The following is a 23,199-nucleotide window of genomic DNA, read 5'->3' on the forward strand; positions in this document are numbered from 1 at the left end:
ATCGATCCCCACAGGGTTTTGATGGCATTACGCTCAGCATCTGTCCACTCGACCATGTTGACGTGAAGGTTCTCTCAAGGTTTATTTTATTTTTAAGAAAATGTTGATCACAACCCTTCTGCAAATGCCAGTCTCTGGGAGGTTTTTATTAATTACTGAATGCCACACCTCTCAGCCCTGGAAGCATCTGATTGGACCGGTGACGACGAAATGTTGGCTTGTTACCTTTGATGAGTCAGATAGGATCTTTGCCATGTTTGACGTTGTTGTACAACTTAATTTAATTTCAATAAAATATTTAGATTATATAAACTAATTGGATATTCGATTAACCAATTAAAGATTAAGTGTCTTAATATGTCTGATCAGCTCTCAGGAGCAGAATTAAAGGTGGAAAAATCTTTGAAGAGCGTCTTTCGGTTAATTGCATTTATATATAGTGATAAATTGTAAAATCCCAGTTGTCTTTGGCTATTCTTTACCCTTCATTGTATTGAAATAACACCTTATAAAAAGACTTCAATGTGAAATGTCCACCACAAACACTGTTGTGACACAGTCCTTTTAAAATACATGCCTTCGTCATATCAGGTTGCAGTTTGCACGTTGCCACGTTTAAAATCATTTGTCTAATGTGTCTTTGAAACCCTGCTGCCTTAGCTCTGATGGACACGTTTGTAATAGACGTCTGATTTACGTATTTCAGGGTTCAGGTACGTGTCATAAGATGTTTGCACATTTTTTTCATCAGAACGTCAAAAAAACATCTGTCAGGAATTTAACAAAAAAAATCTTTTCTCATGAACTTTTAAATAAAACACGTTTTATCTATTTCAAGTTAATTATATTAAAAACATCTAGATTTTATGTCAAGCCAATTCAGAGCTTAACACTGAGTCAAGTTAACTTGAAGTCGTCTGACTGAAATTATGAGTTTTTACAAATGAACCAAACAGAAGATAATAAACTCAGCAATTCAAGTGTCCAAGGAAAATTCATCAGCAGTTTAGACTTCCCCGGATGTGTTATTTGAGATTTAAAACTTTATTTTAATAGCTTGAAGAAAACATATGATAGAAACTTGCTGTACGCCTTAACACCTGTTGAAATAAGTCATGGCTTTTAGTTTAACATAACCATTGCTGACCACGATGAAGGTTGTTGAATTCAGCTCAAACCTTCTTCGATGTAGATTTTATTTATGTCAAGGTGGATTTTATTTAGTCAAGGTGGATTTTATTTATGTCAAGGTGAACAGTTTGCTCTATCCTCTTTGTGCCAATGCAGAAAAAAAACCGTCAAGTTTTTTAAAATGTGAAATCTCAAACTGGGAAGGACAGAAAAGTTTGTCAGTACATTTGTCAGTGTGAATTAACAGCTGTTGTTTCAGCTTAGTATCTTCAGCTTATTGGACTTTCTCAAGTTTACGCATTTGTTTTCCTTTTTGAAATATTATAAGAAGACAAAAATATCATTATTTATAATTATTAAATTATTCTGCAGGGCTGTCCACACTGTCCATTTAGTGCAACCTCTCCAATGAAGAAGTCTTTTGTTCTAGTATATCTCAGCATATACCTGCAGAAGAATTCAAAGCCCTGATATTTTAATTTTTACTGTGTAAAATTATTGACTCATAAAATTTGAGAGAAGGGAGTGGTTACTTTTATCTCAAAAACAGTCTTGGAAACATTCTGGCAATTTCTTTCATGGAGGTGTGGTTTGGATTTGATACTGGGGTGTGGTGCAGTTTGGTTTGATATAAAAAACGCCGTTAATCGACATCTTCATGTGCGATCATTTTCTTTCACTTCAGAAAACTTGAAGAAAAAAGGCAGTCATGAGTCTCTCTGGCAAAGACAAGAACATCGTAAGGTCCGTCTGGGAAAAAGTTTCCCCGAAGAGCGCTGAAATAGGCGCTGAGGCTCTGGGCAGGTACGTTTTTACTCATTTATTATTATTATTTTATTGTAATTGTTTTATTCTGTCATTGCTTTTAAATGTACACGCTATTAATCTACTGTCATTCATTCTTCTTTACTTCACACTTGCTCGACAGGATGCTGTGTGTCTACCCGCAGACCAAGGCCTATTTCTCCCACTGGTCTGATCTGGGTCCTAATTCCTCATCGGTGAAAAAGCACGGAGCCACCATCATGGCCGCCATTGGAGAGGCCGTCGGAAAGATCGATGACCTTGTTGGTGGTCTGTCCAACCTCAGCGATCTGCACGCCTTCAAGCTCAGAGTGGATCCTGCCAACTTCAGGGTAAGCTGTATGAAAATATACCCAAATGTTTTAAAGAGCATAATTCGTTTTCTATAATAAACTTAAAATGTGAATTGATGTCATAACTATAAGTTATCGTCGTTTTCTTTGTTGCTGACTTGAATGTATGTGTCTCTCCCACTGCAGATTCTGGCCCACAACATCGTGCTGGTTGTTGCCATGTACTTCCCCCAGGACTTCACTCCGGAGGTCCACCTCTCCGTCGACAAGTTCCTGCAGAACTTGGCTTTGGCTCTGTCCGAGAGATACCGCTAAACTCCACCGGTCCAAGAGCATCGACTGCATACATGCGGCATGACGTCCCTATAATGTCAACATCCCTTTAAAAGGAAGGGCTCGATGAATAAAATGAATAAATATAAAATGTTCAGATGTCCGCCTCTTCTTTTTAGTCAAATCATCCGCTGCACAACAAACCTTTGACACATCTTGGTACATTTTAAAACAAAAAAAGTCAACTCTTTAGATGTATATGAAATATTATTTGATTATTATTGCTTCCGAGGTAACAGATTTTGAGAATTAGAGTTATACTGCTCATGCAATAACAATGATGATGATAAATGTATTTTTTGTGAAGGCATGAAGCCAGTTGTTGCAGATGGGTGTTGGGGAAACATGTAACCAGCGGCTCAGCTGCCTTTATTAACTGGTCAGCGCACTGGGCCCATGTGTTGTGTTTAATGAAGTCTGATAAAGTTAGCATGACGCCTCTCTGTCATCTCTTATCACGCTCATGAACACTTACAGCAGCTCTGTGAGAGACTGAGGCTGCAGCAGAGATTTATAAAGTTAAGTGGCAGCAGCTGATATGAAATATACCTGCAGTGCTGCCTAATGCCACGAAGCAGTGAGATAGAAAGTCATTTTGAGCAGCAAAAGTAGTTTACACACACACTATGCAGTCTTGTTGAAGTCGGCACAGAATGGGTTCAGTGTGTGTGTCTCTAAATCACTGCAATAACTCCCTTTTTGTACAAAGATGGACTTTAAAATCTTATTATTCATAAAGCACCAAATGTTCTCAGGACTGAATACATTTGGTTTACTTACGCAGGGTTTGGAGGGTTACTTTAAAACCAATACAATACAGTTACTTATTATCTGTTAGAACATGTAGTCAGGAAAGTAATCACAGTAATAAAGTAATGCAACTTGATTACTCTCTGTTAGTTTCTGCTCCTCACCTGAAACTGTCAGCTCATTTAAATCAGGGCTTAAAACATTACTGTTCACTGTGGCTTTCAAATAAGTAGATTCACAACTTTTCTAACTTTTTAATGCATTTTTTTTTTAACTGTAACTATTTATTTTTGCTTTTTGTTTCTACTGTCTTTCAAATGCAGTTTTAACATTTTAATATATTCATGTTTTATTTTGTAATTACTGATATAAAATATAAAACTGGACCTGGAACCAATCCAAAAGGCATTTTAGTCAAGATAGTTTACAGACTTCAGACAGACTTCCTCAGCTTGCATCACTAATTGTCAGATTTTTCTCCCATCTATTTGGTTTCAGCTAATTCAACCCAAGTGTAAATATGCTCTCTGAACTTTGAATATTAATATACATGTTTTATGTGATCACAGCAAAGGAAAAAGGTTTTTTTTACATACCAAATATGATTTTAAGATAAATGTGTTTTCTCTATTTCAGCAGTCTGGCCAACACGCTGAGGGACCCTGAGAGACCTGAGGACTTTAACCAAGACATGATGGTGCTGAGCTTCACCCCTGAAGGACCACAGCGCAGACAGTGTCCTGAATAGTCTCACTGCCACTTATACAGCAAGTTAAAAAGCATCTTTAGCACTGAACCTCTTACCGGTCTGCAACTGTGTTTGGGTGAGTGGTGCCAAAGAGGCATCCACATGAATGCTAGAACTCAAGGTTCCCCAGCAGAACATGGTATTGTAACAAGATGATCGATGTTATTTACAAATCCTCACAAGTCCACGCAAATCCTCCCCAAAGAGACACTAAACCTGCCCAAAGAGACACAAAACTTTCAAAAAGAGACACCAAAATGACACAAAACCTCCCAAAAGAGACAAAAAACCTCCCCAAAGAGACATAAAACCTCCACAAAGAGACACAAAACCTCCCCAAAGAGACACAAAACGTCCACAAAGAAACACAATTTCCATGAAGACACACAAAACCTCCACAACCTGCTTCTTCCTCCAGAATGAGCAGATGAGCAGGGGCTCTGGGACAACACAGGAGAGGAGCCAGGAGCTGAATGTGTGGGAAGAGGACCAGGCTGCCGGGAACCAAATCCACAAAATGCTTATTACCACATAATGTTGCTTTAAGCAGCTTGAGGTGAGGGAGCTGTCCAAGGTCCTCCCTCCGTCTACCTGTTACTACTGTAGGCTACTGTACACTGTGCACTGAACTTATCAGTTGTGATTTTATAACCATGGTTTAATTGGCTGATTATATCTGAGCTCACTAAGCCAAAGCCAACATTAAACTCACAATGTGCACCTCATGTGGAGGTTGCTGCATCAAGTCCAGTCATGCAGCGGTCAGAGCCTCCTCATATGTAGGAGCGCCCTCTGCTGGATTAATTAGCCAACTTCAATGTGTGCACACTGACCTGGCTGTGGTCGAGTAAACCACATTACCACGTGTTTAGGCTTGACTCACATTGTTAAAGTGGTTACACTGATGGAAAATCATTTCAAACACAAACCTATTTTAGTTTATTCACATTCGAGTTCAACCAGATTACTAAACCTATATTGTAGAAATTAGTGCATATTTGAGAGCAAAAGAATAGCATGCTACATTTAAAATGTCAAATTGGTATTTTTTTTCCAGCCATTTCTGAAATCTGACCCCATCCTTGAAAGGCTCTTTGTTTCAACCCAGTCTTCTTTTGACTGCACAGAGAATTCACAAGCGACTTGACAAGTTGCCAGTGTGATTAAAGAACACAGCCAGCAGCTTCCGACACAATCTAAGCAATGCAGATTTGTCCTCTCCTTATCATTTTTGCAAATACGTAGAGCAGCATTTGGCCAACCCACTGCCCTGTTCCGTCCAATCGCATATTTCTGGGAGGAGTGAAGAGGTTCTTTTAAAAGTTGCTTCTGGTACTGACCAACACAGAACTTGTGGAACAAATCTACAACCGGCAAAATGGTCGAATGGACAGACTTCGAGCGCTCCACCATCCAGAACATCTTCGCCAAGATGCAGTATGAGGTGGTGGGACCTGCAGCCCTTTCCAGGTGAGAGAACTTACTATTATCATCATTATTTTTAATTTCTCCTCAACATGAATGCAGAAAAACACGCAGCACAATCTGTGCAGACATTTTCAGAATTGCATGATGTTGCGTGTCTCCTCAGGTGTCTGGTCGTCTACCCCTGGACTCAGAGGTATTTCGGTAACTTTGGAAACCTCTACAACGCCTCTGCCATCCAGGCAAACCCACTGGTTGCAAAACACGGAACAACCATCCTCCACGGTATGGACCGGGCTGTGAAGAACATGGACAACATCAAGGCCGAATATGCTGAACTGAGCGTGCTGCACTCCGAGAAGCTGCATGTGGACCCTGACAACTTCAGGGTAAACCTGTTAAACTAATGTCACTTTGTCATCCACAGTGAAGAGTTATTGCAAAAAACGCACTTCTTTCATGCTAATGTCTCATGATGCTTGTTGTGTTGCAGCTGCTTTCTGACTGCCTCACCGTTGTGGTTGCTGCGAAACTGGGCGATGAGTTCACCGGTGATGTTCAGGCAGCTTTCCAGAAGTTCCTGGCCGTGGTGGTGACCTCCCTGGGAAGGCAGTATCACTAGAGAGCTGCAGGAGAAGACCATCACATGATGATCATCTGTTTGAAACATTCTCTGTGTTTGTCTCAAAAGCATGAATAAATAAAACAACAAGCATATTCAACAAATTGCATTTTTGTCCCTGTCTGTGTTCATGGTCTTCTTAAGGACGAGCTTAGACTATAGTTAGATATATGTTAACATATTAAGTCTTTTAATTCGTTCAAAGTCTTAATATGTAAAAATAAGATTAAAGTAAAAGTCCTGCATTTCAAATTTAAAAAGTTCACAAGTATTATTAACTTAATACTCGGTTTGAATGACCACTTTCAATAGAGAAGAGAGTCTAAAATGTTCTTCTTAATCACTGACAGCCTACCAAATACAATTTATACTTATACAATATATAAGGCAATTAGATGGCTTACATGTTAATGCATCCAGGACAAATCATATACTTACATACTATATATATATATATATATACACACACACACACACGACTCACGATTCATCAAGTTAGCTGGATTTCAGTGACATAAACATTAGTGTATGTTTGAAAACTATATGAGAACAGGTAGCCTACTCTCTGCTTCCAAGGAGGCTGAACAAATCTAAAACACACTCTTATGTAACTGGAATCCAGCGTATAATTATATAAATTAATGTGAGGTAAGTGTGAATTAACATTACTTAGCTGATGATGATCTGTGAAGTGTGAAAGTCATTGCAACTTCATCATGTCATAGTGATGAGCAACAGTAGTGTAGCATGGCCTCTACATCCATAAATAACAGAACATAAACATAATAACATAATAATGATAATAATACATATAGGTTGGTTTATAATTATTATTACTAATATTGTTGTTGTTGTTATTAATAATATTAACAATAATAATAATAATAATAATAATAATAATAATAATAGCGCAAGTGTATAATACTAGTAATGCTACTTTGTAAAACTTTGAATGCAGGAGTATATGAATGATAAGATAGCTTCTAATATATGACGTTTTTTAAACACGTCGTTATATGTTGATACATGATACATAATAATGATAATAAGAACAACTTCAGACATTATCATGTAGGATTTTGAAAGTGTCCATTCTGCATAATAAGTACTTAGGTGTATAATGCTGTTGACATTAGGTAAGTAAAGCTTTGAATGCATTTTTTAAAAATTGTGATAGTTAAACTTTGTCCAAAGGCACAAATTATCATTGTACACTGCAGCATATTTGTCGTTAGAGTATCTACAGAGATAAAGTTTATTAAATGCTTGTTCCTCATCTCTTGTATTCGTGCTGGTAAATTCGCATAACCCTGTTTCATAAACAACGATAATGCTTCTTCAGATATTGTGGGGGAAACAGAGCACTCTGCTCTTTGAGTTTTTCCTTTGCATGTTTAACGTTGAAACATCGCTGACATGCGTTATTCCAAATTAAGCCACTGCCCTGATGCCATGTGTGCTGTTGACCTGACTTGAAACCCTTTTCAATCAATATAAATTCACTCAACCACACAAAAAGTTTCATTGCATTTGATCTTTTATTGATATTCAGACTGACAGATTATTCAAGCCTCAGCTGCTGTCCGTCATCTGCTCCTGTTTGAGGTTTATCGGTATTTCTCAGACAGGGCGCGGGACAGGGCAGCCAGGAACTTGTCCACAGACACATGGACCTCAGGGGTGAAGTCATTGGGGAACATGATGGCCAAGACCACAAGGATGTTGTGAGAGAGAATCTGTAAAGAAAATAAAAAGAAAGAAGAAGAGGAGGATTAAGAATCGTCACTTCAGTTGTGCATATAGCCAGGACCAATGAGTGTAAACCCCCAATTTAAATGTATAACCACAGTTTGAGAAGCGCACTGAGCATGGGTGCCATGTACCTTGAAGTTAGCAGGATCCACACGCAGGGTGAAGGCGTGCAGCTCGCTGAGGGTCAGAAGACCTGCACACAGATCGTCGATCTTCTTCACAGCATCACCAACTCCACCCATCACGGTCTGTCCGTGCTTCCTCACCGGGGCAGAGCCGGGGCTCAGGTCCTTCCAGTGGGAGAAGTAAGTCTTGGTCTGCGGGTACACCACCAGCATCCTGGGTAAGAAATGTAATGCAGTGAATAAGCGAGTATAAACAGATGATTAAACATTTAAAGGATTCCCTTGAGGTCATATTTACCTGGAGAGAGCATCAGCGCCGATGTCGTCGGCCTTGCCGGCTATTTTAGCCCAGAAGGCTTTGACGATTTCCTTGTCCTTTGCAGTGAGACTCATCTTCTGTGATGATTGTTCGCAGTTGAAATGTTGGAACATATCCGACCCGTGGGGGGTTTTATACATAAAACAGGGCATGGGCACACCCGGACCTCCTCCAAGATAGGCTGCGTGGCATTTGGACTAGGTCCAAAAGTTGCAGCTTGCATGAGATAAAGACAAAAAAACACCAAGTGGCCTCTTCTCTTGAAGTTTCTTCAACTATGAACAACAGGACGTTGATCAAATTCAGTGTGAATGCATATGAATCCAAACCACCGTTTCCAGTGCAATTAAAATTATTAACTTAAATTTAAACTAGTCAGGCAAGGCAAGTTTATTTGTATGGCACAATTCAGACACAAGGCAACTCAACGTGCTTTACAGGGGCATAAAAAAAATTACATTAAAAGAAATTAAAAATTGCAATTGAAATACATTAAAGACAAGTAGGACGACATCAATAAACAAAACATTAAAACAAGTTAAGACATAGGAAAGTAGGCTAAAATAAAATAAACAGGTTTAAAAGAGACAAGAATAGAAAATAAAAGTCACAGTGCAGTTCAAAGCCTTAAAATTGCTCCAGTGAAAGACAGTGGCAAACTGAAAGGTCTTCAGCCTTGATTTAAAAGTGGTGAGAGTTGGAGCAGACCTGTAGTTTGGAGGGTGTGTTAGCCTGTCGACAGTCAGAGCAGAGACAATAGTTACAAACTCAAAAAATTAAATGAATTCGTAAGTAAGTGAGGAATATGGGCTCCTGAATGCAAGCTCAGTATCATTTTTCAGATTTGTGCCAGACTGTAAATAGGTTTTGTAGGCTTTTTCACCAAAATCTAGATCCTGAAGGTGTTTAGCCTGCTTCTATAAATGACATGAGCTTAATTCAAAATGATCTGGTTCCATTGAGTAAATTAAATTGAGTAACTCTGCTTTTATGACTACAGTAAACTAATTTAAATCAGGATTCTGTAATCCAGAGAACAGATTTGGCAAACATATGAGACTATGAAAAGTTAAACCAGTGGTGTAAACATCTGAGACAGTCCAGGTGTACTGATTTGAAATCTAGCCTCTGCAAATATTTAATATTGAAGGATTTAGTAATCAGTTCACACCCACATGAAGACTGGGGTCATTTGCGGTGAAGCTGCTGCCAATACGCTTATCTGTTAGAGAACTGGAGCCTGCAGAGGGTGGGTCCACTCAGAGGGGGAACAAGATAATCTTTACAAACAGGCCAGGATCCTCCTAGTGGCACTGGCAGGTGGTGCAGCAGCAGCCTGCAGCAGCCTGCAGCAGGCAACCAGCTTTCAGTTGGCAGTTGAAAGAGATTGTCAACTAAATATACTTCATGAATATATAATAAAGATATGTGAAAAACTCAAGTAAATGTGTGATTTATTCAGAAACCTGTTTGTTTTTCACTGTTTTGTGTTTGTTTTTCGCTTCTTTGTAACACAGCAGCAGTGGACTTATGTGGTCTGACAAATTAAAATCTTTCTTCTAAAAATGTTCAATTATCTTAATAAATGTATGAATATTTGTCTACTGGACTACCACTAACAGTTATTGGACCTACTGTGGCAGTTAGTGGCCCTTCTGTAGCAGTTAGTGGCCCTTCTATAGCAGTTAGTGGTCCCTCTGTGGGGGCTTGTGGCCCTTATCTAGTAGTTAGTGGCCCCTCTGTGGGGGCTTGTGGCCCTTCTGTAGCAGTTAGTGGCCCCTCTGTAGCAGTTAGTGGCCCTTTTGTAGCAGTTAGTGGCCCCTCTGTAGCAGTTAGTGGCCCCTCTGTGGGGGCTTGTGGCCCTTCTGTAGCAGTTAGTGGCCCCTCTGTGGGGGCTTGTGGCCCTTCTGTAGCAGTTAGTGGCCCTTTTGTAGCAGTTAGTTGCCCCTTTGTAGCAGTTAGTGGCCCTTTTGAAGCAGTTAGTGGCCCCTCTGTAGCAGTTAGTGGCCCTTTTGAAGCAGTTATTGGCCCCTCTGTGGGGGCTTGTGGCCCTTCTGTAGCAGTTAGTGCCCCCCCTGTGGGAGCTTGTGGCCCTTCTGTAGAAGTTAGTGGCCCTTCTGTAGCAGTTAGTGGCCCTTCTGTAGCAGTTAGTGGCCCCTCTGTGGGGGCTTGTGGCTCTTTTTTAGCAGTTAGTGGCCCCCCTGTGGGAGCTTGTGGCCCTTCTGTAGCAGTTAGTGGCCCCTGTGTGTGGGCTTGTAGCTCTGCTGTAGCAGTTAGTGGCCCCTCTGTAGGGGCTTGTAGCCCTTCTGTAGCAGTTAGTGGCTCCTCTGTGGGGGCTTGTAGCCCTTCTGTAGCAGTTAGTGGCCCCTCTGTAGGAGCTAGTGGCCCTTCTGTAGCAGTTAGTGGCCCTTCTATAGCACTTAGTGGCCCTTCTGTAGCAGTTAGTGGCCCCTCTGTAGGAGCTAGTGGCCCTTCTGTAGCAGTTAGTGGCCCTTCTATAGCACTTAGTGGCCCCTCTGTAGTAGTTAGTGGCCCCTCTGTGGGAGCTAGCGGCCCTTCTGTAGCAGCAGATGCCACAGGCTGCCTGTGATCTAGGTGTCTCTTGATTTTTAGAAAGTAGGTCAGCTGGACAGGACTACAGGAAGACTCTCAGTCTGTGAGGCTGAAGTTGCCAAATATTTAATTGGGTTACTAACCAGTGTGTATATTAATTAACTGATGATTAGTCAACAAATCCAGACTAAATTTAATTTGTAATACTCATTCATTTCATTTATTCTCTTTCGTTTTCCACTTGCCTAATTTTTTTTTTTTTTTTAACATTTCGTGTGAGTATTGTTGGAGGGTGGCTGAGATCAAAGACTGCTCCACTGTAACTGTTGTGCACATGACAAATAAAAAACTTGACTCGACATTGTGACCTCGGCTTCACTGTTAAGGCCTCGTGGGAAATACGTGGCTGCTTTTTGCTGACTTGTGCTCATTTTGAGCCTCACTGGGGCGGATAAACAAAAAACAGGGGCGTGAAACAATAGTCTGTATCTGCTCACAGCTGCAGCCACACTGACACACAGTGTGTGAACACCAGACGCTGGGTGTCACTGCAGGGGTCTGATGGACCTCTCACTTTGCAGGTAAAATACAAAATCCATTCAACTTTATAACCACCAAATTGATTCGCAGGTGCTATGACATACAGGCTCACAGTATATAGTTTATAATGCTTTCAGATGCTGTAAAATGTGCATCAGTATATATTTATAAATCTATAAATAACACAGGAACAGTGTGATTTTAAGTGGTTGTATACCATAATGAATATGTGTATTTAATTTTATGAGAAAAATAAATAATTCTGGTCTTGAACAGACCTGTAGAAGCACAAAAATGTTTGCGCTTGCTCGTAAAAAGTTGAGCTGGAGCGCCCTCTAGTGTTCAGTCATAGCCACAGGGAGCTGTCCGAGGTCCTCCCCAGAGCTTCTGCAGTCAGTCTGAACATGATGAAGCATTTCATCTTCTTCTCGAGGAAAACTAACAGCCTCGCTTGGTGTTGTGTTTTATTACACACTATGAGATAGTCAATCTTCTGTTGTTGTTTTCAGCAGTGTAATTGTGATCCATGTGTTATTTTTCCAAGACAATAAAACTCTGTTTTTAACGCAACTTTAGTCTCCTGCTTTTCAATGCATCTGCAATCAGAGCATGTCAGTGATGGAATGTAACTAAGTCCTACATTTACTCAAGTATTGTACTTAATTATTACTGCTTACTGCTTACTTTGCAGATTGCATGCCGCATCAATAGTGCTAATATGTTAATGTTTTTGTTTCTTATTTATATTGTTTCCACTGCTTTTTTACGTATATTTTCTATATGTATTACTACTGTCTCAATTGATGCTCTCTAATAATGCAAATATCCCCATTGTGGGACTAATAAAGGATTAACTTATCCTTTTATCTTATCACTGCAAAAGTCACGCATTTTGAATTGCTTTATTTTACTGGCAACTGGATGAAAAGAAAAGAAGAATATAAGTGAATAATAATTAAAAATGCTGAATATTGAATCTGATAATCGAACAGACCGGTATATGTAAATTAGTATAAACTATACACATAGATGTAAACATATGTATAAATCACCTTTACTTGTTCTCTAACTACAATTTATATCAGATGCATTAAGACTTTTATTCGTGTGGTATAGGTAACTTTCACATGATGACTTTTGGATATTTGCAGTATGTTCACGTACTTATCACAATTTGCTGATGGCTTGATGAGCTTTGCTCTACCATCCAGTCAGTTATTTATCAACACCGGATCAATGTCATCAGGGGGTTAGGGGTTACAGGCAAGTCCTGTGATTGTTTTCAGCCATGATATTCCTGAATGTGTTGATTATAGCAGGGGGGACACTTCCTGACAGCTGGAAATGATAACCCTAACATGAAAGCTTACACATCTCAACGGTTAAGTCATATGATTTCCATACATAGTCTGTAGGGGACAAAAAGAGTATTGTGCGCTTTCAGAACGGTTGCATATATTAATTAGCCTTTATTCTAGATTAAATCACTCATACATATAATATTCGGTCTATTATTCATGAAATGTTGACTCTAACAACCTGCACTAGTCGGGAGAGAACTTGCACTTCCCATATGAACCTCAAGGGGTCACCAAATCCCTGCTGTACAAATAACTGAAGGTATATCTTAAAATGTGCCGATGCAGAACCGCAACATCGTTCAGCAATGATGCAACTATACAATATGCGAACTCAATATTACCCAGCTGTTCAATTACACTTGTTTTAGGTGAAACCACGCTTATTCAGGCCTGCCACACAGGGTTTAAATATGTTTTTTATTCTTTCTTCTTCTTTTTTTCCAGCTGGGTTTGTTCTCTTCAGGAGTACTGACTGCCCATAGCCTCGACAACAACAGACAGGAACTTCTGCCAGGTGGCTTGGGCCTGAGGGCTGAGGGCGCCCTTCAGTTTGCAGGCGACGGTGATTGTGATGCAGTCGGCCAACAGCTGCGGACAAAACAAAAACACATCAGAAATACAATAATAAAAACTGCTGAGAGAATTCTTGGATTTGAGAAGTGCCTCTTACTTTGAAGTTATCGGGATCCACGTTGAGTTGTTCGCAGTGCATCCGGCTCAGGGCAGCATATGTGCCCTTGATGTTGTCCATGTTCTCCACTGCTCCCTCCAGGGCCTTCAGCACCACCTTGCCATGGGCTGCCACTTTGGGGTTATTGAGAATAACTGTTGCATTGAACAGGTCTCCAAAACAACCGAAATACCGCTCGGTCCAGGGGTAGACGATCAGCACCCTGTCGACGTGAGGGATATACTTATTTGGCACGCTGGATGACTGTAACGTGAACATTATTAGCTTTGCTCGATAAAGCAAATAACCATCATAAAATAGCCGAAAGAAAGATTATGGGACTCATGGGACTACACCAAAACCTTTAGGAAGGTTTCAGACAAATAATGAAGATAATACATCATAAAAATAAAGTCATTTTATAATCCAAAATATTAATCATGTGCGAGGCTATGGACAGCTCCTGGTGCTGAAATGAGGTCTGACATAAAACACTCATTTCTTATTAAAAAACTTAATTCTTCAATATATTTTTTAGCTAAAAATATTTGCCCCTCACCAGTGTTGGGGGTAACTTACAAAGCAATCCGTTCAAGTACTTTTTTTGTTGTGACGATCATCTTAAGTTGTCCTTTCATAGAAGTAATCCGTTACTGGAAGAATTTGCTGTCTTTTCCTTTCCTATTTCGTTTCTGTGGGAGAACTGTAAATAATTTTGGGCAAACTCACTTTCTGCCTTGAATATCTATCATCTAATCTTCATTTAGGTTGAATAGTTCGTTTAAATTTTCCTTTCAACAACTGTTCAGTGACGCTGACAATCATTACAATTCAATGTGATTACCTCACATTTGTACTAGAGTCCTTTAAAGGATCAATTCTTCGTTTCACAACAGCTGCTCACTTTGGTTCTGCTTTTATCCAGCACTCTGACGCGTTACTTTTCTCAATAGATAACGCAGTAACGTAACAAGTTACTGTATAATGGCAGTAATCTTGTAACGTCATGAGTTACTTTTAAAAGTACGTATGTCGATCTTTTGAATTTAAACATTAACCGAAAACATGTTATTATCAAACAAACATTAAAGGTAATATTGCAAACTTTAAACCATATCTCAGATCATATCTCCATATCTCTACCTTGCCAACGCTTCCGGTCCGATCTGATCGACATCAACTTTTTCCCACACGGCTCTGACCGTGCTGCGCTCCTTGTCTGTCCAGTGAACCATGACGTCACTATAATAAATATCAATCAATCAATCAATCAATCAACGTATTTGGTCACCGTTTGCCTCCACGCATCGTACTGAGGAATGAGCATCTCCTCCGTTCAGTAACACCGGCAATGATAAGTCAGCAGGGTGTCAGACATCAGGGGGCGATTTCATCAGCCTGTAGCCCAGTCCACCTGTCCAGGTATAAAGAGCTCACAAATGTATGCTTTTCTCAAAAAACATTGAGATACGCGAAGTTGTTATAGTCTGTATATTCAGGCTTCCTCCGCCCAAATAAATTACCTACAGGTCAAGTTAATATCATGAAAGTGTCACCAAGCAGCACTTTCACCGTTCCTCGCCCTTAAATGCAACATTTGCTTTAAACAACACTGAAGAACAAGGTTTCTTTAACACAACACAGCTCCAGCTGGGGGCTTTGTTTGTCTTTAATCGATCTGGAAAGGACAAACAACACATTATTTCATATGTTGACAATAAGGAGTGCCCAATATAGGCCTACTGTACTGTACATCTGCAGAATAACCTCTTCGTGTTAGGGGGCTCAAATGAAGCAACATTTTGATATTAATTTCTTGACCCACCCAATTTTTTTATCCATTGCACACATGCATTTCACCCCAGTTATCACGGAATTAAAATGACCGCACCCCTACATGCATTAGCAAAGTCAAGAAGCCAGAAAGTCTGTTTTCCCGAAGATAAGGTCATTTTATTTTGGATACTAATTTTGCTTACTACCAATTTACGACAGGGACGCTCATCACCAGACGAACTGGGGAAGCAAGTGTTGTTCATAACAGCCTTAGATATATGAACCTTATGTCTGAGTAGCATTACGCTTTGAGTTATTTGTACAAGATCGATTCCTTTTGCACAATAACATGTAAGAATCGATAACTCCACACTTGGGATATGGTCAACAAAGAGATATGGTCAACATAAGAATATTTAATATTAGTTTTCATTGATTAGATTCAATGTTTAGGGATCAGAAGTGTCCAGTGAAATTGTTTGATCAAAATCAAGTTCAACAATTTGGATGTTTTTATTTTGTGCTAATTAATTATAAAGAATTTATGATAAAACTTAATTTGTAATGGAAAGCCTTGAAGGATAAGAACAATTGTTTGGGTGGAACTTTATATTACAGATATCAACCATTAGCTGCTTATTAGCATGTTTATAACATTGTATTAATATAACATTAATATAATGTTTATTAATGCTTCATTCTTCATCACCATATTCTTCAACTACAGGCTTTGCTAGTCACAAGCATGCTCTACAGTAGAAAGACCTGATACAGTATTATTTGGACACTAGAACATGTTTATTTAAGTGTCATGAAGTTATTATTTTTTTCAAGATTGTAATTCATGTACACAAACTTCTTTACTTATTATCATCAATCAGTATGCAGGATGTTGAGGGAAAACTCTTTAATGAGCACCTCATGAGTAACATCTGTCAATATTCTACTTTTGGTGCTAATAAGCAACGCGCTATATATATATATATTTTCCAAATGATCACACAAAGAGAAATGCTTTCATTTGAGCTTTATTTTGGGGATTTGGCGGCAGCCACATGGTAGAACATGAGACATTTCAGAAGCATGTATGACTGCTGCACGTCTGCGTCTCCAGAGCCTCAGTGGTACTGTCTGCCCAGAGCAGAGACGACCACAGCCAGGAACTTCTGCCAGGCTTCCTGGACATTGGCGTTGAAGACTTTGGGGCCAAGCTTGATACCCACGCACACACTGAAGCATTCAGCAAGAAGCTAAAAAAAAAGAACAATGATTGATTAGTAAGGAGGAGTAAACACCAGATACATGCATGAAGAGGGAGTTTAGAGAGCGTGACATACCCTGAAGTTATCAGGATCCACATGGATTTGCTCAGAGTGCTTCTGGCTCAGCTCGGTATATGCTTTCTTGATGTTGTCCAGGTTCTGCACAGCTCTTTCCAGCCCACCCATCACTGTCCTGCCGTGCTCGGCCACCTTCTCGTTTCCGAGGATGGCGGCGTTGGTGGAAATGTTGCCGAAGCCTGAGAAGTGTCTTTGAGTCCATGGGTACACGATCAGAAGCCTGGAATGACATGGATCATAAGGTCACACAAATAAACCAGCACAGCCATGGTCCAAAAACTACTAAGAATTATTAAAAAAAATTTAAAAAGAGGTTTACCTGGTCAGAGCCTGGGGTCCGATTTCAGCCACACTGATCGATCCCCACAGGGTTTTGATGGCATTACGCTCAGCATCTGTCCACTCGACCATGTTGACGGTGTGAAAGTGTCTTCTGAGTTTTGACGAACAGGGTTTCTGATCAAAAGCTTCTCTCTTTCTCATTACTGAGATTCCAGTTTTTATTCATTACTGAATGCTCCGCCTCTCATTCCAAGGAGCTTCTGATTGGATCGCATCCTCCGATTAATAACGCCCATGTTGTGGCACTCACAGATGGTTTAGATAGTTAAGACGGATCTGTTTTTAAACGAGACTCAAAAATAAGTTTAAACACTCAGCTGTCTGGTTATAAGTTAAAAAAATAAAGCAGTTTAATACAACAACTCCACAAGCTACATTCTCCAAAATGTTGCAGTTAAACAAACACCCCTGAACAACACCTGAACATTACAACCTTCATGCAGGACTCTTGTATTGGACCAGGTGAACCCAATTAACTGTCAACAGTATGTAAATAAATAAAGAGAATGCACCTCTATAAAGAAAAGATGTTGTAACGTTTCCCCTCTAAATTACGACTTTATTCTCACAATAGTGCCCCTCTTTTCTCAGTAAGTATGAGTAAGTTTTGTTTGTTTGTTTGGTTGTTTGTTTGTTCGGTCGAAATCTCCCCAAAGTCTTTTCATTTATGTTTTTAAGTCTGACAAACTTAACAGGGCATGACGACAGTCTAGCATTTCATCTCGATAACACGGCCACTAATTTCCTGGCAATTTAAGTGATATTAGGGGAGTGGTGCCCTTTATCAAATAAAACCGGCAGTGAAAAGTTCTGGCAGTTCCTTTATCAAAGGTGTGGTTTGGATTTGATCCACGGGCGTGGTGCCGTCTGGTTTGATATAAAGACGTTATGAAAAATCTACTTCATCAGCATCTTGTCATCCATTTTCTCTCTCTCTGAAAAACTCCAAGGCAGACATGAGTCTCTCTGATGTAGACAAGAACCGGGTGAAGGCCTTGTGGGCCAAAGTTGAACCAGTGTCTGCCGAGATTGGCGCCGAAGCTCTGGGCAGGTAAACTCGACGTCATGTCGAAATGTGAAATTACTGTAATGCATGTTCTACGTCAGCTTTTAAATCCTTGTCTCATTTATGTTTGTTTCTGTTTCTATCCTTCAGGATGTTGGTGGCCTACCCGCAGACCAAGGCCTACTTTTCCCACTGGGGGACGGATCTGAATGTTAAGCACCCACAAGTGCAGAAACATGGTTTAGTCATCATGACAGGCGTAGCAAGAGGCGTCAAACACATTGACAATTTGACCCGTGGTTTGGCTGCCCTCAGTGAGCTGCATGCCTTCAAGCTCCGGGTGGATCCGGGCAACTTTAAGGTAACAAAATCATCTGAGAAGGTCTTTCAGGTTAATAACCTTAAGTATAAGAGTGTATATGCAATTTATTCAACTGGCAAACATGCACAAGATATATGTAGGCTAGATCTTCTGGCCTTACTTAATTAAAGAGCACAAAATGTCCAATGAATTTTCTCAAGAGATGCTTTCAGTGACATCTGAATCTCTCACCACCACAGATTTTCGCCCACAACCTGATCCTGACGATCGCCTCGTACTTCCCTGCTGACTTCACTCCAGAGGTGCACGTCTCATGTGATAAGTTCCTGATGAGACTGGCCTTTGCTCTGTCTGAGAGGTACCGCTAAACTCCAGCGACGCAGGAGCACCGACTGCCTCCATGCGGCGTGCCAGCCAACAATGTCAACAACCCTTTCGATATGTAGGTGTTTGTTCAATAAAAACACGACAGTCAAAATACCTGTGTCCATTTCTTTTTAGTCGATTCTGTAAGAAACATTAGGCTATGTTTATTTATGTATTATTATTCTTATTCTTATTCTTATTCTTCTTATTATTATTATTATTATCATTATTATTATTATTATTATTAGAGACCTGGGGATATTCCATAAAGGAGGTTCAACAAACTCTGAGCCTAACCCTGAACTCTGAGTTGACTTACCCTGTGAAGTGAAACTCTGAGTTTTCACAAAACCCGCTTTCTGGAATACCCCCCTGGTCCTATATGAAAGTAAAGCCACTACATTTATGTCGGTATCAATCAACGGTTCGTTGTCTGTTCTTGTCTACAGTCTTGAATTGGTCGTTTATATCAATCTTCCATGAGATTTATAATCCGATTTGATGACAAGAAAAAGGGGCAGACATTATCATATGTAGAATACTTACTTCCCTTAGGAATATTTTGTTTGCATTGAGGGATATGTGGACCTCATTACTCTGCTCATTGCCTCTCGTCTGTGTGCAATCACTGTAAACAAACAAATAAAAGCCACATTTTCAGTATTTTACACCGACCGCCTTCACTGGACTGTTTCTAATCCCTCTGTGTGTCCTTTCATCCAGCCTCAATTATACAGGATTTTTCTTCTGCATACAAAAATAGTGTTTTGAATAGGAATCGTCAGTCTGTTCAGGAAAATGTGTAGCCTATAATTCACACCAATATTAAAAACATCCCATGGCTGCACTAAAAATGTCGACACTGATCAGAGAGAGTCTTAATCGGTGACATGTATGTTCCCCTCAGTCTCCTCAACGTCCAACAGGTTTCTATCTACACTCTGGTGCCGCCACCTGGTGGACGCTTTGGCGAAGACACCACATTAAATGAATTTCAAGTGTATTGTGATTGTGAGATGTGAATAATGTCATCAAACATTATGACCAATAAAAAGCCCTAAACCTGGTTGAACCAATATTATAACCTCAGTTCACGCGAGGTAGCTATTTGAAGAGTTTGCACCCAATTTAAACACCAGAAGACGTTAAAAATGAGTATGTCGGAGGTATTTTGGCTTCTTATCATTTCTATTCTTTCACAAAATGTAAAATTTACAATATACAAATATAAAAATACTTTCAAAACTCTTTACTTTTTCCCCTCAAATGTAAAAATTTTCAAGGACCCGTGGGAACCGACACAATAACACAGACATGAATTTTTATGTTGGCTCGGGATAAGCAGAAATAGTTGTGCCGAACAAACCCGTTTCTATTTCTGTCTCAGGGACAATCTAAACGACGCAGGCACCCTTATCATCACTGAAAATCCACAACAGCACTTGTCCGGCCCACCCCGCTGCATCGTGCATCTGGGAGGGGAGCAGAGCTGCTTTAAAAGCTGCATCTGGAGCCGCTGAGCACAGGATCTTCTGACCCGCACAGGAAAATCTAGAGCCGACAAGATGGTTGAATGGACAGACTTCGAGCGCGCCACCATCCAGGACATCTTCTCCAAGATGGAGTATGAGGTCGTTGGACCTGCAGCTCTGTCCAGGTGACACATCCGTGGTTCTTGTGTTTTATTTTGTGCGCTTGGCAAACACATTTGTTCTTTTCATCTTTCCCTGTAAGGCTGATCTCTTTGCGTGTCTCCTCAGGTGTCTGGTCGTCTACCCCTGGACTCAGAGGTATTTCGGTAACTTTGGAAACCTCTACAACGCCAATGCCATCATCGCTAATCCACTGGTTGCAAAACACGGAACAACCATCCTCCACGGTATGGACCGGGCTGTGAAGGACATGGACAACATCAAGGCCGTATATGCTGAACTGAGCGTGCTGCACTCCGAGAAGCTGCATGTGGACCCTGACAACTTCAGGGTAAACCTGTTAAACTAATGTCACTTTGTCATCCACAGTGAAGAATTATTACAAAAAACGCACTTCTTTCATGCTAATGTCTCATGATGCTTGTTGTGTTGCAGCTGCTTTCTGACTGCCTCACCATTGTGGTTTCTGCAAAACTGGGCAAAGAGTTCACCGGTGAAGTTCAGGCAGCTTTCCAGAAGTTCCTGGCCGTGGTGGTGACCTCCCTGGGAAGGCAGTACCACTAGAGAGCTGCAAGAGAAGACCATCACATGATGATGCAATCAAATAATTCCTTCATTTCCATCAAAGCTCTTTGTTTTTGTCTGAAAAGCAAATAAAACAATCAGCAAATTCAACAAGTTGTTGGTCTGTAATTGTACATGTCAACATGAAAAAGAATGTGTTTGAGATTTAAAGAGTTTATTAAAGACTGAACTTCAGACGTATCGAAATGTTGTGATAGTGGATAAATTATCTCTAAAAAAAGAAACTCCAGATGGAAAACAAGAGGTACTGAAGATGAACCAGTGACTGAAGAAGTTGTTCTGATGACGTTATTATGATTGTCGGAATCATTACAGAGGAAAGATAAAGCAGGTTGCAGGTTAGATGAATAGTTCAACGATATTGTTTCCATTTAGTATTCATGAATCAAAAAAATAGAAATTAAAGGGCAAACGTTGAAAAAAAATGTCAGATTTATTAGAGCTGAAGTCACAATTCTCTCTTTCAGGTTGTTAATTCCTTCTGGTCTTCTGCTTCATGGCGAACATTACTGATTCAATGTGAAGTTAAATATATTGTACACTCAATTAAACATCATCCACAACAACAACACCAGCAATAATACTAATAATAACACTAATAATAATGCAATTAATAATAATAACAATAATAATAATAATAATAATAATAACAATAATAATAATAATAATAACAATAATAATAATAATAATAACAACAATAATGTTTTTTCATGGCTGACAGTCCCACATGGTCGAGATATTTTTATGTAACAAACAACTAAGGCCACATAGGGAAATAATTAACATTGATTTCACTGAAACATTTTGAAAATATAAGATTTGTGCAGAGACAAATAATTAAAACTAACTAACAATCATTAATGTGCAGTGACTATCTTATATATTTTCCACTGTCCTGTTTTCTAAAAATTTAAACAAATAAAACAACAACAAAAAATCAAGTGGGAACTAAATCCACAGATGTTGTTTCCCAATTATTTTAACATAATTAAATGAGGGACGCAGCAAAAGTGCCCTTCCCAATAAATGTATCACAACTTTCTGCAGGCTGGTGCAAAAAGTACAAAACGTTCAGGAGAGCCAGAGGTAACATTCAGATGTCTTGTCTTGATTTATTTTTTAGGACAACAGTCTTGAGATATTTCATTCATAGTGCAGAGAACATAGGAGAAACTGGAGCCGGAGAATATTTGCGACTTTTGATCGACTCGAACATGAAACAAATCATCACAAATGAACCACACACAACAGTTGCTTTGTTTGCATTCATGCATTTATTGATCATTCTGCAGTGAAAGCTCATGCTGCACTTTCCTCCTGATGTTTATCGGTACTTCTCAGCCAGAGCCAGAGCCAGAGCAGCCAGGAACTTGTCGAATGACACATGGACCTGAGGGGTGAAGTCTTCGGGGAACATGTTGGCCATGACCACCATGATGCAGTGAGAGATGATCTGTAAGAAGAAGACAGGATAGTGACGTTAGTGCACGGTGAGAACAGAAGGAGCAGGTGCAAGAGCCCAAGTTTAAGGAGCACTTCTTCTAAATTACAGCTTGTTCTTGATCACTGTGGCTTCTGTGCACCTTGAAGTTAGCGGGGTCCACACGCAGGGTGAAGGCGTGCAGCTCACTGAGGGTCAGAAGACCTCCTTTCAGGTCGTCGAGTTTGGTCACAGCATCTGCAACTCCACCCATCACAGTTATTCCGTGCTTCTTGGCACTGGGAGAGTTGGGGCTCATGTCCTTCCAGTGGGCGAAGTAAGTCTTGGTCTGCGGGTACACGATCAGCATCCTGGGCAAACCAAAACACGAGTGAGTGCGTTTGCAAATGACTCAGTTAATGTTGGAGCAGCTTCAGCTGTTGCTCATATTTACCTGGCCAGAGCCTCGCAGCCGATATCCTCCGCCTTCCCAGACACTTTAGCCCAGAAGGTTCTGACTCTGTCCTTGTCCTTAGCGGTGAGACTGGTCATCTTGCCTGTTGATTGTGAGTCGCTGAAAGCTGTGATCAGTTTCAACTGTGAGGGGCTTTTTATGCTTGAAACCGAGCAGGGACACACCCGGGACCTCCTCCAAGATAGGATGCACAAGGCGTTGCAGATAAGATCTTCTCATGGTGACTCAGGGGTTTCTTGACATTCGCAAAGGTGTTTGTTAAAAAAAAAACCACAACAGTAAAAAATCTGTGTCCATTTCTTTTTAGTCAACTCTGGAAGAAACATTATTAACATTAACATTTATTGACACCTGGTCCTATTTGAAAGTAAAGCGACTATGGTCATGTCGATATCAGTCAACAGTTCGCTGTCTGTTCTTGTCTACAGTCTTGAATTGGTTGTGTAAAGAGACAATCTAAACGACGCAGACACCCTTATCATCACTGAA

General features: G+C 40.1%; 9 protein-coding genes across 9 annotated transcripts in view; 4 read left to right on the forward strand and 5 right to left on the reverse strand.

Moving 5' to 3' along the window:
• Positions 1–130, reverse strand: part of LOC311268225 (hemoglobin subunit beta-like) — an 818-nt gene extending 688 nt beyond the window's left edge. The window contains exon 1 of the mRNA XM_084371716.1: positions 1–130. This exon is cut by the window's left edge and continues 36 nt beyond it. Within this exon, the coding sequence (XP_084227842.1) occupies positions 1–56 (56 nt within the window). The 5' untranslated portion in view covers positions 57–130.
• A 1,647-nt stretch (positions 131–1,777) lies between these two features.
• On the forward strand, positions 1,778–2,654 carry LOC311268230 (hemoglobin subunit alpha-A). The gene is made up of 3 exons (XM_084371721.1): positions 1,778–1,935; positions 2,060–2,267; positions 2,415–2,654. The coding sequence occupies exons 1-3, from the start codon at positions 1,841–1,843 to the stop codon at positions 2,541–2,543; spliced, it is 432 nt and encodes a 143-aa protein (XP_084227847.1). The 5' UTR covers positions 1,778–1,840; the 3' UTR covers positions 2,544–2,654.
• Positions 2,655–5,399: 2,745 nt separating this feature from the next.
• LOC311268226 (hemoglobin subunit beta-2-like) lies at positions 5,400–6,202 on the forward strand. Its single transcript, XM_084371717.1, has 3 exons — positions 5,400–5,529; positions 5,651–5,873; positions 5,978–6,202. Exons 1-3 carry the CDS (start codon positions 5,438–5,440, stop codon positions 6,104–6,106), a joined length of 444 nt encoding a protein of 147 aa, XP_084227843.1. The 5' UTR covers positions 5,400–5,437; the 3' UTR covers positions 6,107–6,202.
• A 1,429-nt stretch (positions 6,203–7,631) lies between these two features.
• LOC311268231 (hemoglobin embryonic subunit alpha) lies at positions 7,632–8,404 on the reverse strand. The gene is made up of 3 exons (XM_084371722.1): positions 8,282–8,404; positions 7,990–8,197; positions 7,632–7,842 (listed from the first exon to the last, which is right to left on the reverse strand). The coding sequence occupies exons 1-3, from the start codon at positions 8,374–8,376 to the stop codon at positions 7,714–7,716; spliced, it is 432 nt and encodes a 143-aa protein (XP_084227848.1). The 5' UTR covers positions 8,377–8,404; the 3' UTR covers positions 7,632–7,713.
• Positions 8,405–12,868: 4,464 nt separating this feature from the next.
• LOC311268227 (hemoglobin cathodic subunit beta-like) lies at positions 12,869–14,916 on the reverse strand. Its single transcript, XM_084371718.1, has 3 exons — positions 14,570–14,916; positions 13,427–13,649; positions 12,869–13,344 (listed from the first exon to the last, which is right to left on the reverse strand). Exons 1-3 carry the CDS (start codon positions 14,659–14,661, stop codon positions 13,216–13,218), a joined length of 444 nt encoding a protein of 147 aa, XP_084227844.1. The 5' UTR covers positions 14,662–14,916; the 3' UTR covers positions 12,869–13,215.
• A 1,296-nt stretch (positions 14,917–16,212) lies between these two features.
• On the reverse strand, positions 16,213–17,021 carry LOC311268224 (hemoglobin subunit beta). Its single transcript, XM_084371715.1, has 3 exons — positions 16,862–17,021; positions 16,540–16,762; positions 16,213–16,452 (listed from the first exon to the last, which is right to left on the reverse strand). The coding sequence occupies exons 1-3, from the start codon at positions 16,951–16,953 to the stop codon at positions 16,321–16,323; spliced, it is 447 nt and encodes a 148-aa protein (XP_084227841.1). The 5' UTR covers positions 16,954–17,021; the 3' UTR covers positions 16,213–16,320.
• Positions 17,022–17,776: 755 nt separating this feature from the next.
• On the forward strand, positions 17,777–18,690 carry LOC311268229 (hemoglobin subunit alpha-B-like). Its single transcript, XM_084371720.1, has 3 exons — positions 17,777–17,935; positions 18,041–18,251; positions 18,452–18,690. The coding sequence occupies exons 1-3, from the start codon at positions 17,841–17,843 to the stop codon at positions 18,578–18,580; spliced, it is 435 nt and encodes a 144-aa protein (XP_084227846.1). The 5' UTR covers positions 17,777–17,840; the 3' UTR covers positions 18,581–18,690.
• Positions 18,691–20,080: 1,390 nt separating this feature from the next.
• Positions 20,081–20,830, forward strand: LOC311267509 (hemoglobin subunit beta-2-like). Its single transcript, XM_084370602.1, has 3 exons — positions 20,081–20,235; positions 20,339–20,561; positions 20,666–20,830. The coding sequence occupies exons 1-3, from the start codon at positions 20,144–20,146 to the stop codon at positions 20,792–20,794; spliced, it is 444 nt and encodes a 147-aa protein (XP_084226728.1). The 5' UTR covers positions 20,081–20,143; the 3' UTR covers positions 20,795–20,830.
• Positions 20,831–22,107: 1,277 nt separating this feature from the next.
• On the reverse strand, positions 22,108–22,850 carry LOC311267475 (hemoglobin embryonic subunit alpha-like). Its single transcript, XM_084370559.1, has 3 exons — positions 22,690–22,850; positions 22,399–22,606; positions 22,108–22,268 (listed from the first exon to the last, which is right to left on the reverse strand). The coding sequence occupies exons 1-3, from the start codon at positions 22,785–22,787 to the stop codon at positions 22,140–22,142; spliced, it is 435 nt and encodes a 144-aa protein (XP_084226685.1). The 5' UTR covers positions 22,788–22,850; the 3' UTR covers positions 22,108–22,139.
• Between the last annotated feature and the right edge of the window lie 349 nt (positions 22,851–23,199).

The sequence above is a fragment of the Pagrus pagrus genome, assembly GCF_965226575.1.
Source record: "Pagrus pagrus genome assembly, chromosome: 13".
NCBI lineage: Eukaryota > Metazoa > Chordata > Actinopteri > Spariformes > Sparidae > Pagrus > Pagrus pagrus.

What these genes read in the sequence shown, in the direction of transcription:
- LOC311268230 (XM_084371721.1), top strand. Translation starts at nt 1,841, where the DNA reads ATGAGTCTCTCTGGCAAAGACAAGAACATCGTAAGGTCCGTCTGGGAA. An exon ending in GGCGCTGAGGCTCTGGGCAG is followed by an intron (nt 1,936 to 2,059) that starts GTACGTTTTTAC and finishes CTTGCTCGACAG; the next exon opens with GATGCTGTGTGTCTACCCGC. An exon ending in TGGATCCTGCCAACTTCAGG is followed by an intron (nt 2,268 to 2,414) that starts GTAAGCTGTATG and finishes CTCCCACTGCAG; the next exon opens with ATTCTGGCCCACAACATCGT.
- LOC311268226 (XM_084371717.1), top strand. Translation starts at nt 5,438, where the DNA reads ATGGTCGAATGGACAGACTTCGAGCGCTCCACCATCCAGAACATCTTC. An exon ending in GGACCTGCAGCCCTTTCCAG is followed by an intron (nt 5,530 to 5,650) that starts GTGAGAGAACTT and finishes GTGTCTCCTCAG; the next exon opens with GTGTCTGGTCGTCTACCCCT. An exon ending in TGGACCCTGACAACTTCAGG is followed by an intron (nt 5,874 to 5,977) that starts GTAAACCTGTTA and finishes GTTGTGTTGCAG; the next exon opens with CTGCTTTCTGACTGCCTCAC.
- LOC311268231 (XM_084371722.1), bottom strand. Translation starts at nt 8,376, where the DNA reads ATGAGTCTCACTGCAAAGGACAAGGAAATCGTCAAAGCCTTCTGGGCT. An exon ending in GGCGCTGATGCTCTCTCCAG is followed by an intron (nt 8,198 to 8,281) that starts GTAAATATGACC and finishes TTTCTTACCCAG; the next exon opens with GATGCTGGTGGTGTACCCGC. An exon ending in TGGATCCTGCTAACTTCAAG is followed by an intron (nt 7,843 to 7,989) that starts GTACATGGCACC and finishes TTTTCTTTACAG; the next exon opens with ATTCTCTCTCACAACATCCT.
- LOC311268227 (XM_084371718.1), bottom strand. Translation starts at nt 14,661, where the DNA reads ATGGTTCACTGGACAGACAAGGAGCGCAGCACGGTCAGAGCCGTGTGG. An exon ending in GGACCGGAAGCGTTGGCAAG is followed by an intron (nt 13,650 to 14,569) that starts GTAGAGATATGG and finishes TCACGTCGACAG; the next exon opens with GGTGCTGATCGTCTACCCCT. An exon ending in TGGATCCCGATAACTTCAAA is followed by an intron (nt 13,345 to 13,426) that starts GTAAGAGGCACT and finishes TTTTGTCCGCAG; the next exon opens with CTGTTGGCCGACTGCATCAC.
- LOC311268224 (XM_084371715.1), bottom strand. Translation starts at nt 16,953, where the DNA reads ATGGTCGAGTGGACAGATGCTGAGCGTAATGCCATCAAAACCCTGTGG. An exon ending in GGACCCCAGGCTCTGACCAG is followed by an intron (nt 16,763 to 16,861) that starts GTAAACCTCTTT and finishes ATGTCATTCCAG; the next exon opens with GCTTCTGATCGTGTACCCAT. An exon ending in TGGATCCTGATAACTTCAGG is followed by an intron (nt 16,453 to 16,539) that starts GTATGTCACGCT and finishes CTTTTTTTTTAG; the next exon opens with CTTCTTGCTGAATGCTTCAG.
- LOC311268229 (XM_084371720.1), top strand. Translation starts at nt 17,841, where the DNA reads ATGAGTCTCTCTGATGTAGACAAGAACCGGGTGAAGGCCTTGTGGGCC. An exon ending in GGCGCCGAAGCTCTGGGCAG is followed by an intron (nt 17,936 to 18,040) that starts GTAAACTCGACG and finishes TCTATCCTTCAG; the next exon opens with GATGTTGGTGGCCTACCCGC. An exon ending in TGGATCCGGGCAACTTTAAG is followed by an intron (nt 18,252 to 18,451) that starts GTAACAAAATCA and finishes TCACCACCACAG; the next exon opens with ATTTTCGCCCACAACCTGAT.
- LOC311267509 (XM_084370602.1), top strand. Translation starts at nt 20,144, where the DNA reads ATGGTTGAATGGACAGACTTCGAGCGCGCCACCATCCAGGACATCTTC. An exon ending in GGACCTGCAGCTCTGTCCAG is followed by an intron (nt 20,236 to 20,338) that starts GTGACACATCCG and finishes GTGTCTCCTCAG; the next exon opens with GTGTCTGGTCGTCTACCCCT. An exon ending in TGGACCCTGACAACTTCAGG is followed by an intron (nt 20,562 to 20,665) that starts GTAAACCTGTTA and finishes GTTGTGTTGCAG; the next exon opens with CTGCTTTCTGACTGCCTCAC.
- LOC311267475 (XM_084370559.1), bottom strand. Translation starts at nt 22,787, where the DNA reads ATGACCAGTCTCACCGCTAAGGACAAGGACAGAGTCAGAACCTTCTGG. An exon ending in GGCTGCGAGGCTCTGGCCAG is followed by an intron (nt 22,607 to 22,689) that starts GTAAATATGAGC and finishes TGGTTTGCCCAG; the next exon opens with GATGCTGATCGTGTACCCGC. An exon ending in TGGACCCCGCTAACTTCAAG is followed by an intron (nt 22,269 to 22,398) that starts GTGCACAGAAGC and finishes TTCTTCTTACAG; the next exon opens with ATCATCTCTCACTGCATCAT.